This window comes from Heteronotia binoei, chromosome 2, assembly GCF_032191835.1.
Source record: "Heteronotia binoei isolate CCM8104 ecotype False Entrance Well chromosome 2, APGP_CSIRO_Hbin_v1, whole genome shotgun sequence".
In the NCBI taxonomy this organism is placed as follows: domain Eukaryota; kingdom Metazoa; phylum Chordata; class Lepidosauria; order Squamata; family Gekkonidae; genus Heteronotia; species Heteronotia binoei.
In genome coordinates this window covers 193,348,098-193,365,147 of record NC_083224.1, presented here as the reverse complement: position 1 = coordinate 193,365,147, position 17,050 = coordinate 193,348,098, and the positions used below count along the sequence as shown (strand labels likewise).

At 48.8% G+C, this 17,050-nt stretch overlaps 1 protein-coding gene across 2 annotated transcripts in view; it reads left to right on the top strand.

The window, feature by feature from the left end:
- The window catches only part of MFSD12 (major facilitator superfamily domain containing 12), a 60,816-nt gene extending 44,830 nt beyond the window's left edge, over positions 1-15,986 (top strand). Inside the window, exons 6-10 of one of the 2 annotated variants that reach the window (XM_060232774.1) lie at positions 3,247-3,339; positions 6,318-6,488; positions 8,763-8,857; positions 13,871-14,001; positions 15,483-15,986. In XM_060232774.1, coding sequence (XP_060088757.1) covers positions 3,247-3,339; positions 6,318-6,488; positions 8,763-8,857; positions 13,871-14,001; positions 15,483-15,571 — 579 coding nt within the window. In that variant the 3' untranslated portion in view covers positions 15,572-15,986. The remainder of the gene's footprint in view (positions 1-3,246; positions 3,340-6,317; positions 6,489-8,762; positions 8,858-13,870; positions 14,002-15,482) is intronic. The other variant, XM_060232775.1, reaches the window with a different exon arrangement.
- The last annotated feature ends 1,064 nt before the right edge of the window (positions 15,987-17,050 follow it).

Here is a 17,050-nt window from a genome sequence, read left to right as displayed (position 1 = left end):
GAAGTACTTCATTTGAATTTTTCTTCATTTTGAATTTTGAATTCAGTACATGGACATCAATCTGCTCGTCCAACTTAATTACCCTTCGTTGTTGTTGCAGCCCCGTTAACATGAACCAACAAATACCAGACCCCCAACTTGTGACTCTTTTCATCTGCTAAAAAACGTTTCCATGACTCTGCGTACTCACTCGCGGCCCACTTTCTCTATATTTAGGGTTGCTTCCCATTCCATCCTGTTGTCTGACGAAGCGTGCTTCTAGCACACGAAAGCTTCCCTTCTGAATACTTAAGACCTTCCTGTTGATGGACGCACTGCTTTTGTCCAAATCTTTTTTAAGGGGCATGCTGCACCTTCATCCTCCTATCAGACCGTTTGTACCAGCTTGGTGTTTGTCGCTAGTGCTTTCACATCTTATGAAGCCCCCGTTTGAACCCCTGGCCATCTTAATCTGCTGTCCTGGAAGACCGCCCTTTTAGTTGCCCTTACCTCCGGCAAGCGTGCCAGTGACCTGTGTGCGTTCCGTTCTGATGCTCCTTACACAGTTTTTCATAAGGACAAGGTGGTCCTAAGACCAGACCCTTCCTTCCTTCCAAAAGTTGTGTCACACTTTCATCTGTCAACATCCACTTGGTTGCCAACGTTCTTTTCCGATCCAAAGGACCCTGAATGGGTCTTAAAGGTGCTACTGGGCCCCTGCTTTGTTTCCTTCATGTTGAAGTTCTTGCTAAGATTTTATGTTTCCTCGTCAAGCCATTATGTTCTCATAATTCATATGGTGAATTTTCTTTCTTGGGCTGGTATCACAATATAGATCCACTGGGGAAGTCAGAGGTGAGAATGACGGATTTATTCTGGTGGTTGGTTTTTTTTTCAACATTTGAAAGCATATTCTTAACGGTCCATCCCTCAAATTAGGATGACCATTTTGTCTTTGAATAATTCCGTAATGATTTCTTAATCTATGAGTAGTTGTAGATTCCTGCCTTTAGTATGAATTGTTTCCAGTTCAATACTACTCCCGTTGGGATTTGTAATCCAGTCTGAAATTTAGTCTCGTGCCGCTGCTTGACAGTATTGCTTTGATATCTGGTACAGCTAACCCTCCTCTTTTTCTTTTTATCCTTTAAAACTTTAAATCTTATTCTTGGTTTCTTCTGTTTCCAGACAAATTATTTATAATTTTCTGCCATTTTTTAGAATCTTTTCTTCTGTTGGAATTGGTAACATTTGAAACTAGAAAGTCAACTTTGGTTACATGTTCGTGTTAATTGCGAAGATTATTGCAACAACAGTGTATTGTTGGAACCCTCTGTCTGGGGAAGTGATGCTCTGTATTGTTGGTGCTGGGGGGGGGGGCAAAATGGGAGGGACTTCCTGATGGCACTTGGTTTTTTGGCCATTGTGTGACACAGAACGTTGGACTGGATGGCTTCCCTTATGTTCTTATGTCTGGAACTGGGATGCTCTGTATTTTTAGTGCTTGGGGGGCAACAGTGGGAGGGCTTCTGGAGTTCTGGCCCTGCTGGTGGACCTCCTGATGGAGAGCCAGTTTGGTGTGGAGAGCCAGTTTGGTGTCGTGGTTAAGTGTGCGGACTCTTATCTGGGAGAACCGGGTTTGATTCCCCACTCCTCCACTTGCACCTGCTGGAATGGCCTTGGGTCAGCCATAGCTCTGGCAGAGGTTGTCCTTGAAAGGGCAGCTGCTGTGAGAGCCCTCTCCAGTCCCACCCACCTCACAGGGTGTCTGTTGTGGGGGAGGAAGGTAAAGGAGATTGTGAGCCGCTCTGAGACTCTTCTGAGTGGAGGGCGGGATATAAATCCAATATCTTCTTCTTCTTCTTCTACTGGGTGACACAGAGTGTTGGACTGGATGGGCCATTGGCCTGATCCAACATGACTTCTCTCTTATGAGATTCTACCTAACCACAGTCTTTCCCATCTCTGTAAATTTTTGGTAATATTTGCCCAGAGTTTTTGGTAGTTATCCTTGTATAGATTATCATTTTGTCCTGTAACATATGTTCCCAAATATATTATCATTTTTTTAGTAACAGCACAATGTGGCCATATAAGCCTAGCATACAGATTAATACAGATTAATATTTTACATGGAAATATATTGACTTAATTTTCTGTATCTATAGCAAAAATACTTCAGATTGATAAATATTGCTATTTGTGGTAGATATTAGTATTTACTGTTGTTTGATATTGTTTTGAATGTTTAAACAATTAAATCTCTAGCATACTTTAAATTTATAAACAAGGAAAAGGCAAGGAACAAAATAATGTAATGTCATTAGAAGACGAGAACACCAGATGTCAGCACAGGAATAGTTATTAACTCAATTAAACTTGTTCAGCAGATATAGCTTCTCTTCTTAGAAGTTTAAAAACTCCGTAAGATGATAATGCAGGTTTTGATTCAGATTAATTCTTCAATCCTCTTATTTGGCTTTATTCACAGTAAATAATGCAGTTACAAGGGAAACGCCTGGATCATGGCTTCATCTCAGTTTGGTCAGTTTCAAGGATGGGATTCTAGCAGGAGCTCCTTTGCATATTAGGCCACACACCCCTGATGTAGCCAATCCTCCAAGAGCTTGCAAAAAAGAGCCTTGTAAACTCTTGGAGGGTTGGCTACATCAGGGGTGTGTGGCCTAATATGCAAAGGAGCTCCTGCTACAATTCTACCCCATGTCAATTTCATTTTCAGGCTCTTGCTATTCAGTCTTATCTATTCCAGATTAATATTGTATTTTTCTATAATCCCAATTAATGGGGTATTTACAATCCACTAATTTTGCAGTTCAATTATTTGTAATCCAAGCTTGGAGATAGTGTGATGAAAAGGGAAAGTGAATTATGCAACACATTGGAGAACATGTAAAACAACAGGAATTGAAAACTGTTTCTTCTTTTTTCACCCTGGGTGCCGAATTTTCATTTTTTTAAAACAAAAACGTTCCTTGCTGCCACTCTCAGCTCTAATGTTCCCTCGAAGTTGTGGAGTCCTGTGAACAAGAATTCTACTTTGTGAGCTGCTGGCATTCAAGCTGTGAGCTCCTGCGCAAATTAGTGTGCTCTGGGGTCATCCTTCCTGAGCTGAGACAAAAATATGTGAGCGGGAGGCTAAAAAACGGTGAGCTGGCTCACACTAACTCAGCGTAGAGGGAACCCTGCTCGTCTCTTCCCCCGCCCCTAGAAAAAGTGAGGTAAATCCAATCTGTTCTCTCCTCCCAGAAATTCATTGCAACCATTCCCTTGGTGATGTACATCAGCGGCTTTCTCTCTTCTTTACTGATGAAAACTGTGAACAAGCGGATCGGCAGAAATGTGAGTGGCTAAGATGGAGTTTGGAATCGGGGGTGGTGGGGAGGTGCCTTGCATCGGAAATGTTGATGCCGTGTGTCTGGTTGGTTCCAGAATGCTCTGTTGGCACAGCCTGTGTCAGACGTTTTGATGCCCGGTCTCAGCAGGGCTGCCGGCGCTAAGCTGGGAAATTCCTGGTGATTTGGGGGTGGGTCCTAGGGGAGGGCAGGGTTTGTGGAGGTGGGAGGGTTTGTAGGGGAGGGACGGTGGCTCAGTGGTAGAGCATCTGCTCGGTAAGCAGAAGGTCTCAGGTTCAATCCCCGGCATCTCCAACTAAAAAATGTCCAGGCAAGTAGGCATGAAAAACCTCCGCTTGGGACCCCGGAGAGCTGCTGCCAGTCTGAGGAAACAAGACTGACTTTGAAGGACCCGGGGGCGGGGGGGGGGTTTGATTCAGTAGAAGGCAGCTTCATATGTTCATATATATGGGGAGGGACAGTGGCTCAGTGGTAGAGCATCTGCTTGGTGAGCAGAAGATCCCAGGTTCAATCCCTGGCATCTCCAACTCAAAAGGGTCCAGGCAAGTAGGTGTGAAAAACCTCAGCTGGAGACCCTGGAGAGCCGCTGCCAGTCTGAGTAGACAAGATTGACTTTGATGGACCCAGGGGGTCTGATTCAGTAGAAGGCAGCTTCATATGTGGGGAGGGACAGTGGCTCAGTGGTAGAGCATCAGCTGGAGACCCTGGAGAGCCACTGCCAGTCTAAGTAGACAAGATTGACTTTGATGGACCCAGGAGGGGTCTGATTTAGTAAAAGGCAGCTTCATATGTTCACCTCCGTGGGGAATAGTGTCCCCGAGACCACCCTCCAAAGCATACATATACGTCCTATACAACAAAACAATACAAAACTAGACCAGAAATCAATGTGCATATTAGGGTTGCCAAGTCCAATTCAAGAAATATCTGGGGACTTTGGGGGTGGAGCCAGGATACTTTGGGGGCGGAGCCAGGAGCAAGGGTGTGACAAGCATAATTGAACTCCAAGGGAGTTCTGGCCATCACATTTAAAGGGACAGCACGCCTTTTAGAATGCCTTCCTTCCATAGAAAATAATGAAGGATAGGGGCACCTTCTTTTGGGGCTCATAGAATTGGACCCCCTGGTCCAATCCTTTTGAAACTTGGGAGGTATTTTGGGGAGAGGCACTAGATGCTATACGGAAGATTTGGCACCTCTACCTCAAAAAACAGCCTTCCCAGAGCCCCTGACACCCGCGGATCAATTCCCTATCATTCCCTATGGGAATCGTTCCTGGAGGTGCATAATGGCTGTGGGGGTGGAGCTTCCCCCGCTGGCCAGCTGGCTGGGGGAGGGGGGAAGCCTGTAAAACCAGGGGATCCCCCACTGGGACCTGGGGATTGGGAAGCCTAGTGCATATACCTAATCACATACAACACATAGAGAAAAGTCCAGGACGTATCCTTTTCTACAGAGTTCCTTAAGTCTAAAAATTCAGTAGCTCTTGATAATGTATATTAGAAGAAACAACTTCCTTACTTTGCAAGAACTTAACAATAGGAACCCAGATTGCTAGAAAATGTTTACAATAAACTTCAAAATGTTGAATGTCTATGGAATTTTTACCCAAGGTAAAGTGGTTCCAAATAGAGTCATACCCATTGTGTATTGAAGGCCCTTTCTTGTGTTTTCACTCCTTAGCAATCTCTATTCTTGCAATCGCTAACACAAGTTGACATTGTAGCCAGCGTGATTTTATCTACTTGGTCTGTCAAGCCAATTTCTAAAATAACATTTAACCTACTGATTAATCCAACTTGCATCTTAAGGTTTAGGCAGGGCCTTTTTTGAGCGGGAACACAGGTCCGGCAGGATCGGCATAATAGACAAATGAGTCCCTGCCGGGTGTCTATAAAAGAAGCCCTGTGTGGAACCATGGTGACATCAGGAGGTGTGGCCTCGTATGCAAATGAGCCCCTGCTGGGCGTCTAAAAAGCCCTGTGTCAAATGATGGTGCTATCGGGGTGTGTGGCCTAATACGCAAATGAGTCCCTGCTGGGCATTTATAAAAAAGCCCTGTGTGTAACCATGGTGACATCAGGGTGTGTGGCCTAATATGTAAATGAGTCCCTGCTGGCATTTATTTAAAAAAGCCCTGTGTGGAACCATGGTGACATCAGGAGGCGTGGCCTAATATGCAAATGAGCCCCTGCTGGGCATCTAAAAAGCCCTGTGTCAAACAATGGTGCTTTCGGGGTGTGTGGCCTAATATGCAAATGAGGCCCTGCTGGGCATTTATATAAAAGCCCTGTGTGTAACCATGGTGACATCAGGGGGTATGGCCCAATATGCAAATGAGCCCATGCTGGGCATCTATAAAAAGCCCTCTGTGAAACAATAAGAACATAAGAGAAGCCCTGTTGGATCAGGCCAATGGCCCATCCAGTCCAACACTCTGTCACATAAGAACATAAGAGAAGCCATGTTGGATCAGGCCAGTGGTCCATCCAGTCCAACACTCTGTGTCACACAGTGGCCCCCCAAAAAAATTATATACATACACACACACACCCCCACACTCTGTGGCTAATAGCCATGGTGACATCAGAGGGTGTGGCCTAATATGCAAAGGAGTCCATGCTGGGCCTCTATAAAAAGCCCTGTGTGAAATGGTGACATCAGGGGGTGTGGTGTAATATGCGAATGAGTCCCTGCTGGGTGTCTGTAAAAAGCCCCGCATGGAACAATGGTGCCATTAGGGGTGTGGCCTAATATGCAAATGAGTCCCTGCTGGGCATCTATAAAACCCTGTGTGAAACAATGGTGACATCAGGGTGTGTGGCTTAATAAGTAAATGAGTCCCTGCTGGGCGTCTATAAAAAAAGCCCTGTGCGGAACCATGCTGACATCAGGGGGTGTGGCCTAATATGCAAAGGAGTTCCCCCTGGTTTTCTAACGTGCTTTCCGCTCTTCCTTGGCCAGCTCACCTACTTCCTGGGCTTGCTGATCGTCCTGGCGTTTGCTTCCTGGGTGGCCCTCATGGGAAATATGGGCGTGGAGGTTTACGGGGCAGCGGTCCTACTCGGGGCAGGCTCAGCTACCATCTTAGTGACGTCCCTTTCCATGACGGCTGACCTCATCGGCACCAACACGGTAGGTGCTGTGCGCGAGAGGGAGGGTTCACAAGTCGAGTTCAGGAAATATCTGGGGACTTTGGAGGTGGAGCCAGGAGCCTTTGGGGGTGGAGCCGGGAGCAAGGTTGTGACAAGCATAACTGAACTCCAAAGGGAGTTCTGGCCATCACGTTTAAAGGGATTGCACTCCTTTTAAATGCCTTCCCTCCACTGGAAATTACGAAGGATGGGGGCTCATAGAATTGGCCCCCCTGGTCCAATCCTTTTGAAACTTGGAGGGTGCTTTGAGGAGATGCGTCAGATGCTATGCTGCAAATTTGGTGCCTCTACCTCGAAAAACAGTAACCCCAGAGCCCCACCAATCAATTCTCCATGATACCCTATTGGAATTGGTCTCTATAGGGAATAATGAAGTGCCCAGCAGACATTTCCCCTCCCCCGCCGCTTTCTGATGACCCTGAAGCGGGGGGGAGGGCCTCCAAACTGGGGGATGCCCTGCCCCCAACTGGGGATTGGCAACCCTAATGGGTGGGGAAGAGTGGTGTCACGTTAGGGTTATCACAGGGGTGGCCAAACTTGCTTAAGGTAAGAGCCACGTAGAATAAATGTCAGACGTTTCAGAGCCGCAAGACACCGACGCGGAAGGAAGGGAAGGCAAATAGATAAGAACGTAAGAGAAGCCATGTTGGATCAGGCCAGTGGCCCATCCAGTCCAACACTCTGTGTCACATAAGAACAGAAGAGAAGCCATGTTGGATCAGGCCAGTGGCCCATCCAGTCCAACACTCTGTGTCACATAAGAACATAAGAGAAGCCATGTTGGATCAGGCCAATGGCCCATCCCGTCCAACACTCTGTGTCACATAAGGACATAAGAGAAGCCATGTTGGATCAGGCCAACGGCCCATCCAGTCCAACACTCTGTGTCACACAGTGGCCAATATATGTGTATATGTATACACACACATATATATATACGGTGGCTAATAGCCACTGATGGACCTCTGCTCCATATTTTTATCCAATCCCCTCTTAAAGCTGGCTATGCTTGTAGCCGCCACCACCTCCTATGGCAGTGAATCCCATGTGTTAATTCACCCTTTGCGGGGGGAGGAGAGATGGAGAAAGGGAGAGATGGAAAGAAAGCAACTTTAACTTTAAATGCGTTCTCCAAGCTGCCTCCTGGCTTGGCTCGGAGAAGTGATTTAAAGAGGCAAATGCCTGCTCCAAGCCAGCTGATGGGGTGGGGGGGTGGGCTTTGAGAGCCACACAATACGTGTGAAAGAGCCACAGTCTGGCCACCCCTGAGTTATCACATCTCCCCTGGCTTCCAGCAGCGGATGGGTGGGTACGGTTGCCAGGTCCTAAATGGGAAGCTACTGGAATTTAGGGCTGGAGTCTGCGGAGGACCTCAGTGGGGGTACAATGCCCTAGAGTCCACTCTCCGAAGCATCGGTTTTCTCCAGGGGAACTGATCTCTGTAGTCTGGAGATGAGCGGTAATTCCAGGGGATCCCCAGGTCTGACCTGGAGGCTGGCATCCCAGTATCATAGAAAGCCAGTTTGGTGTAGTGGTTAAGTGTGCAGACTCTTATCTGGGAGAACCGGGTTTGATTCCCCACTCCTCCACTTGCACCTGCTGGAATGGCCTTGGGTCAGCCAGAGCTCTGGCAGGAGTTGTCCTTGAAAGGGCAGCTGCTGGGAGAGCTCTCTCAGCCCCACCCACCTCACAGGGTGTCTGTTGTGGGGGAGGAAGGAAAGAGGAGATTGTAGATTGCTCTGGGACTCTGTCCTTTAAAGGTAAGCTTCTGGGAGAGCTCTCTCTCCACCCCACCCTTCTCACAGGGTGTCTGTTGTGGGGGAGGAAGATAAAGGAGATTGTAGGCCTCTCTGTGACTCTGATTCAGAGAGAAGGGTGGGGTAGAAATCTGTGGTCTTCTTCTTCTTCATACCACCCACAGAATTGCTCTCCGGATGCAGTGGTTAGCCATCTGAAACTCCTGGGTTTTTTAAAAAAACAAAACTTTTAAAAAATCAAGTTTCTAGCTCTTGTGACTGCAAATATCAAGAATGGTCAGCGTCTGGTGACATTTTAAGGAGCCAGACGATTGTGGGGGAGGAATGGGTAGGCAGGGTTGGGGGATGCGTCCGGAATGATCTCTCACAGCTGGGCTATGTTGATTGGAAACAGCTGGCAAGAGAACTTGGGAACTTGACAGATGTGGCCCCGAAGTTTTGGTTCGCTGCTGGCGCCGCTCAGAAGCCAAATGACATCTTTGTCTCTCTCTTGACAGCACAGCGGCGCATTCGTTTATGGAGCCATGAGTTTCACGGACAAAGTTGCCAATGGGCTGGCGGTCATGCTTATTCAGAACCTGCACCCTTGTCCGTAAGTTCTGGCCTCTCTCACAGGAGAGTTCTTGTCCATACCATACCATACCATACCATACCATACCATACCATACCATACCATACCATACCATACCATACCATACCATACCATACCATACCATACCAAACCGTTCATGGCATAATAGATTCAAATAAAAAATACACAGAATTTAAAAATGTAAACATTGGAGATAAAATCAAAATGAAACCGAGCTTACAGATGCATTCAAACATGGTCAGAATTAAATTTAAGGATGTCAGCCAGAAATTTTGCCACAGCCTCACTAACCACCCCCTCAGTATCACTCAATAAATAATAACAGGGTGGCAGAATAGACAGATCTGGGGAAAAAGAAAGCTTGCCAAATAAATCTTTACGGAGGTTACGGTAAAAAGAACCATCAAGCAATATATGCTGGATTGAGTCAGGAATATTCGCTCCACAGGAGCAAAGTCTGTCGGCTAAAGGGACTCGCTGATATCTCCCTTGTAAAACTTTGGAGGGAAACGCGTTTAGTCTAGCCAACATAAATGCCCTGCGATGACTTGGAATGGTTACGTCTGATAGATAATTGGGCATTTTGCCACAGAAAGCATAGAGACCTAAGGAAGCTGGAGAGCAAATATAAGGGTCTGTTGGCTGTAATTTCGTTTCCTCCGATTCCCACAGTCTCAGTTTAATACATCTGAAGATATATGACTCATCAGAGGAGAGTTCTTGTCTCCAGCGTTCTAGAACTGCCCAAGAACCTAAACAGCTCACAGATCACTTTGACTTGCCTACCCGGTAGCCTAATCAGAGATGTATGTCGGAGGAAGGGGGGGGGGGGGCGGGGCGGGACCTGTCTTTTAAAAAATCTGCTCACCTGTAAGCCCAGGAACAAAGCTCCAGAAACTCTAAATTTTATTGTGCTCTTTTATTGAACCAGTTTGGTGTAGTGGTTTGAGTGTGTGGACTCTTATCTGAGAGAACAGGGTTTGATTCCCCGCTCCTCCACTTGCACCTGCTGAAATGGCCGTGGGTCAGCCATAGCTCTGGCAGAGTTGTCCTTGGAACGGCAGCTGCTGTGAGAGCCCTCTCCAGCCCCACCCGCCTCACAGGGTGTCTGTTGTGGGGGGGAGGAAGTTAAAGGTGTTTGTGAGCCGCTCTGAGACTCTTCAGAGTGGAGGCGAGATATAAATGCAATATCTTCTTCTTCTTTCTTAACCCCCCGCCCCCGAAAAAATACTAGCATCTGGGCTCCATTTTTCAGATCCCCTATGAGAATTTTGCTGAACTCTTGACAAACTTTCTATTTCCCACCCCTCCACAAAAAATGGGAAAATAACCAAAACATATAAAGCAGACAGATCAAGGGAATCCACATAGGAGAAAGTAATTGAACGTCTGATGGTGGTAAGGTTTTATGATGATAATTCTAACTCAAGAAGCATTTGAAGGTAGATGCTGAGCTGATATAATTTAGCACACCTCCCGGTGATGTCAGGGGTATGTGGCGTATGCAAATGAGTTGTGCTAATGAGCTCCATCACCTCTTTTCCTGCAAAATTTTTACTCAGCTGTATACCTTGGTTGCCTTTGGGATTTTCCAAGTCTCCGCGGGGCTTTCTTCGACTTTGGTGACTGCCGTCTAGCGATGCGGGTCTCGTGATGTTACAACTGAATGGGGCGGCTGTTAGTTGCAACAGATTGGAACCTCTGCGTTCAGCAGCAAGCAGTCTACCTCTGAATATGGATGCTGGAGGTGGGGGGGGGGAGAAAGGCTTTTGTCTTCGCCCCCTCCTTTTGGTTCAACACCTTATTCCCCACAGGATAGAATCATAGAGGTGGAAGGGACCTCTAGGGTCATCTAGTCCAACCCCCTGCGCAATGCAGGAAACTCAAAAACACCTCCCCCTAAATTCACAGGATCCTCATTGCTGTCAGAGGGCCATCTAGCCTCTGTTTAAAAACCTCCAAGGAAGGAGAGCCCACCACCTCCCGAGGAGGAAGCCTGTTCAACTGAGGAACCCCTCTAACGGTCAGGAAGTTCTTTCTAATGTTGAACCAGAAGCTCTTTTGATTTAATTTCAACCCCTTGGTTCTGGTCCTTCCTTCTGGGGCCACAGAAAACAATTCCACACCATCCTATATGGCCGAGGACCTGCCTACTTGAGGGACCGTCTCTCCCCATATGAACCCCAGAGAGCGCTGAGGTCAGCTGGAAAGAAGCAGCTGATATCCCTGGGCCAGGGGAGGCCAGATTGAAGACCACCCGGGATCGGGCCTTCTCCATAGCAGCTCCCTTACTGTGGAACCAACTCCCGGAGGAGGTGCGGGCCCTGCGATGTTTAGACCAATTCCGCAGGGCCTGCAAGACCTACCTCTTTAAAATGGCCTTCACTTAACACCGAGCCAAGAAAGTCTCGCTGGATATGTTTTATATTCTAGTCACTGAATTCTTTAGAAGACCTTAGCCATAGCACCATAATGTTAATTTTAATACAAGTTGTTTTATTGTTTTAAGGATGATTTTATAAGTGTAATTGTAACTCTCACATATGGTTTTACTGTACATTGTATTTACGTGTTGTGAGCCGCCCTGAGCCTGCTTCGGCGGGGAGGGCGGGATATAAATAAAAATACTATTATTATTATCATTATCCTCTAGAGCAGGGGTGGCCAACGGTAGCTCTCCAGATGTTTTTTGCCTACAACTCCCATCAGCCCCAGCCAGCATGGCCAATGGCTGGGGCTGATGGGAGTTGTAGGCAAAAAAACATCTGGAGAGCTACCCTTAGCCTCCCCTGCTCTAGATGACAGCAGGACCTTGAAGATGGCGATCCTATCGCCTCTCAGCCGCCTCCTCTCCAGGCTAAACAGGCCCAGCTCCTTGGTCTCCAGACCCCTCACCATCTTTGGTAGGCCAACCAGATAACCCCACAAGGCCCACAAGCAGGAACACAAAAGCCAAAGTCTTCCTCCAGCAACTTTTGTTCAGGCCTCTGCTGAATCTGAACATTAGGGTTGCCAAGTCCAACTCATGAAATATCTGGGGACTTTGGGGGGGTGGAGCCAGGAGACTTTGGGGGTGGAGCCAAGAGCAAGGGTGTGAAAAGCACGACTGGACTCCTGGCCATCACATTTAAAGGGACCACACACCATTTCAATGCCTTCTCTCCACTGGAAATAATGAAGGCTAGGGGCACCTTGCTTTTGAGCTGTGGTGCTGGAGAAGACTCTTGAGAGTCCCTCGGACTGCAAGAAGATCCAGTCAGTCAGTCCTAACGGAAATCAACCCAGACTGCTCCCGGGAAGGTCAGAAGCTGAAGCTGAAGCTCCAATCCTGTGGCCACCCAATGAGAAGGGAGCACTCCCTGGAGAAGACCCTGATGCTGGGAAAGGCAGAAGGCAAAAGAAGAAGGGGACGGCAGAAGAGAAGATGGCTGATGTAACAAACACGAATCTGAGCAGACTTCGGAGGATGGTGGAAGACGGGAGGGCCTGGCGTGACTTGGTCCAGGGGTCGCAAAGAGTCGGACTCGACTGTGCGACTGAACAAAGGAGCACCTTCTTTGGGGGCTCATAGAATTGGACCCCCGGTCCGATCTTTTGGGAACTTGGAGGGTGTTTAGAGGAGAGGCAATGGATGCTATGCTGAAAATTTGGTGCATCTGTCTCAAAAAACAGCACCACCCCCCACAGAGCCCCAGATACCCACAGATCGATTCTGCCCTAGGGGGCACCACCAAACGCCTCCTCTCCCCACGCACAGCGTGTGTGCTCCTTGGAGCCTGCATTCACCAATGGGAAGCAGCACCCCCCCATGGAGCGCAGACGCTGCCTGCCCAGTTTTGCGTTGTGTAACAGACCCAGGAAACGCAAAAGCGGGTGTCGCCTGCGCAGTGCACTTCTCGGAGCCCAGCAGGGATAAAGGAACCAATCGTAAAAGCTGAAGAAGAGCCAATGACAGTGTCTTAAAATTGGCTCCTGTTGACGTCGTCTGCTGCCACTCCTCCTCCCGACGCTACTTTAACACAGCCATGGGATGGGAGCCCTAGGTCAGTTGTAGAGCCTCTTTCTCGCATGCACAAGGTCTTGTCACTGTATATTAAACATGTAAATAGCTTCAAGCTTCTTCATTTCTCCCACAGTTGTCTGCTTTTTAAATTTCTGGGGGGCGCTAGTGGGCAGCTTTCCTAGGGCACCAAAAACCCAAGCACCGGCCCTGTTACAAAACACTTTGTGTCCCCATTGAAGAACAGGAAAGGAAAGGTCCCCTGTGCAAGCACCAGCCGTTTCCGACTCTTGGGTGACGTTGCTTTCACAACGTTTTCACGACAGACTTTTTACGGGGTGGTTTGCCATTGCCTTCCCCAGTCCTCTACGCTTTCCCCCCAGCAAGCTGGGGACTCGTTTTACCAACCTCAGAAGGATGGAAGGCTGAGTCAACCTTGGGCCGGCTACCTGAACCAGCTTCTGCTGGGATCGAACTCAGGTCATGAGCAGAGAGTTTGGACTGCAGTGCTGCAGCTTTAACACTGTGCCACGGGGCTCTTAACAGATGTGGAAAGGAAAGGTCCCCTGTGCAAGCACCAGCCGTTTCCGACTCTGGGGTGATGTTGCTTTCACAACGTTTTCACGGCAGACTTTTTACGGGGTGGTTGGCCATTGCCTTTCCCAGTCCTCTACTTTTTCCCCCCAGTAAGCTGGGGACTCGTTTTACCGACTTCAAAAGGATGGAAGGCTGGGTCAACCTTGAGCCGGCTACCTGAACCAGCTTCCGCTGGGATAGAACTCGGGTTGTGACCAGAGAGTTCAGATCACAGTACTGCAGTACTGCTGCTTTACCACTCTGCGCCACAGGGCCGCTGCATTGAGGAACAGGGCAGGTACAAATGTATAAATTCCTTGCTTCCTTCAGTCCTTTTGACACTTGGAAAGGATGAGTGCACGAATCTTGGGCTGGAGAAGCGGACAGGATCCTGCTCTCCTCTTTCCCTCATTCCTTGTGTCTCTTTCGCCCCGCAGGACTCTACTTTGCTGTCCGGGCTGCATGGCCTTCTACCACTGGGTGATGGTAGCCGTCACGGGGGGCATCGCTGTGGTCGCCAGCCTGTTCCTTGCCTGCCTTATGATTTGGCCCATACGCATCCGATTCCGTAAGTAGGGCGGAGAGGCTGAGGGATAGACTGCGGCTGGGGCGAGAGAACAGGTCGCCTCCGCCCCCCCGTGCTCTGCTAGTTTGGTGTAGTGGTGAAGTGTGCGGACATTTATTTATTTATTTATTTATTTATTATCTGGGAGAACCGGTTTGATTCCCCACTCCTCCACTTGCACCTGCTGGAATGGCCTTGGGTCAGCCAGAGCTCTGGCAGAGGTTGTCCTTGAAAGGGCAGCTGCTGGGAGAGCTCTCTCAGCCCCACCCTCCTCACAGGGTATCTGTTGTGGGGGAGGAAGGGAAAGGAGATTGTAGGCCGCTCTGCGACTCTGTCCTTGAAAGGGCAGCTGCTGTAAGAGCCCTCTTAGCCCCACCCACCTCACAGGGTGTCTTTTGTGGGGGGGGGGAAGGGAAAGGAGATTGTAGGCCGCTCTGAGACTCTGTCCTTGAAAGGGCAGCTTTTGGGAGAGCTCTCTCAGCCCCACCCAACTCACAGGGTATCTGTTGTGGGGGAGGAAAATAAAAGAGATTGTAGGCCGCTCTGAGACTCTGTCCTTGAAAGGGAGGCTTCTGGGAGAGCTCTCTCAGCCCCATCCGCCTCACAGGGTGTCTTTTGTGGGGAAGGAAGGTAAAGGAGATTGTAGGCTGCTCTGAGACTCTGTCCTTGAAAGGGCAGCTGCTGTAAGAGGCCTCTCAGCCCTACCTGCCTCACAGGGTGTCTGTTGTGGGGGAGGAAGGGAAAGGAGATTATGAGTCGCTCTGAGACTCTGTCCTTGAAAGGGCAGCTTCTGGGAGAGCTCTCTCAGCCCCACCCTCCTCACAGGGTGTCTGTTGTGGGGGAGGAAGGGAAAGGAGATTGTAGGCCGCTCTGCGACTCTGTCCTTGAAAGGGCAGCTGCTGTAAGAGCCCTCTCAGCCCCCATCCGCCTCACAGGGAGTCTGTTGTGGGGGAAGAAGGTAAAGGAGATTGTGAGCCGCTCTGAGACTCTTCGGAGTGGAGGGCGGGATATAAATCCAATATCATCTTCTTCTTCTTTTCACACTTACGAATGGCAGGAATTTGGTTCCAGCTATAAACGGAGAAGTGGCGCCTGACAGAAATATGTCACTGTTTTGCAGGGTGTTATAGGATTCACCAGAACTCTGTGGGTTTTACCATAGAGTTTTGGGCAAGGCCTACAGTGTCCTGTAAGTCAATGGCGTCGTGGTGTTACAGCAGGGTTCCCTAGCCCTCCGCAGCTTCCGGCAGGGGGCTGTTTTCGCATGCTGGCCCTTCTAAGAGCTTCTGGGAAAACTCTGTGCTTTTCCCGGACACTCTAGCAATTTGGGAGGGAAAACTCTTTGATGCAATAGGTATGTTTGGGGGAGGGACCTGACTTAGGTACTCTCCTTCCTGTGAACCTTTCTCAAACGTTTGCATCTGTTCAATAAATAACTTTAATTTGTGCATGGGGGGAAAAAAACCTATCCCTTTTCCCTGCAGATGATGTTTCCATCACAGGGCTGGCAGGAACAAGGCCGCGACAACTCGAGCCCCAGGACGAAGATGACGATGCCAGCTTGGTCAACTGAGGCACCGTTTCCCCGGAGGGGAGAAGCTACTGAGCGGGATTTGGGGTGTGTGTGAATCTTTGCGGACTGGAAGGCCAGAAGACTCTTGACTTTTAACTGGATTTTTTTATTCCCTTTTGCTCCTTCCATGGACTGCTCCTTCCGTCACCCTACCCCCACCCCACCCCTGGCACATTTTGCACAATAATTTCTCGTTGCTCACAAGTGAGCATCTTTTTTTTTGCACACCTAACACTACTTTACTTCACCTTGCGCCAGCGAACTCCTCTGCCTCCTTCCTTCCTTTTCTTCCCCATGATGGACCAGCCACATCGTTTTGCGTTTACCTTGTCTTTTTTGTGGGGGTCGCTCTAAAAAGATATATGTACATATACATTTTTTTAAGAAAAAATAAATTAAGTGGTCTTTAAGAGAGCGCTTGTTTTGTGAGGGCCGTTCTTTGTGCGTGAACAGGGGGCTGCGGCCTTTTAGAACTGGAGCCAAAATATGTCAAAATTCAGAGCAAGCAGCTGGACAGTTTGCTTTCCGCTCAGACCGGCTGAAGCCGAAATGAAGAATCCAGGCATGCGATTCCAAGCTGCGGAAGCAATTTTATTGCCTTTCGTAAAAGGTGGCACACGTTGGTGGCAGATGGGGCTGTACCTATTCGTTCCACGCGTGGCAGTTGCCCCTGGATGTTGAATGCTGCTTGCCTGTTTAGAACAATGTAAAACACTGTGGCCAAACTGTCCTTCAGGAGCCGCACGTGGCTCTTTCACACATACTGCGGCGGCTCTCAAGGCCCCCTCCCGCCCTGTTGGCCAGACTGGATAAGGCATTTGTCTCTTTAAATCACTTCGCCAAGCCAACCAGCAGCTTGGAGAATGTATTTAAAGTTGCTTTCTTCCCAAAGAGTGATCGACACAAGGAATTCGCTGCCACAGGAGCTGGTGGCAGCTACAAGCATAGCCAGCTTCAAGAGGGGTTTGCATAGGCATATGGAGCAGAGGTCCATCAGGGGCTATTAGCCACAGCATATTGTTGGAACTCTCTGACTGGGGCAAGTGATGCTCTGTATTCTTGGTGCTTGGAGGGGGGCACAGTGGGAGGGCTTCTAGTGTCCTGGCCCCACTGGTGGACCTCCTGATGGCGTCCTGATTTTTTTGGCCACTTTGTGACACAGTGTTGGACTGGATGGGCCATTGGCCTGATCCAGCATGGTTTCTCTTATGTTCTTATGTCTGGGGCAAGTGATGCTCTGTATTCTTGGTGCTTGGGGGGAGGGGCAGCAACAGTGGGAGGGGCTTCTAGTGTCCCAGCCCCACTGATGGACCTCCTGCTGGCGCCGGGTTTTTTTGGCCACTGTGTGACACAGAGTATTGGACTGGATGGGCCATTGGCCTGACCCAACATGGCTTCTCTTATGTTCTTCTGTCTGGGGCAGTGATGCTCTGTATTTTTTGGTGCTTGCGGGGCACAGTGGGAGGGCTTCTAGTGTCC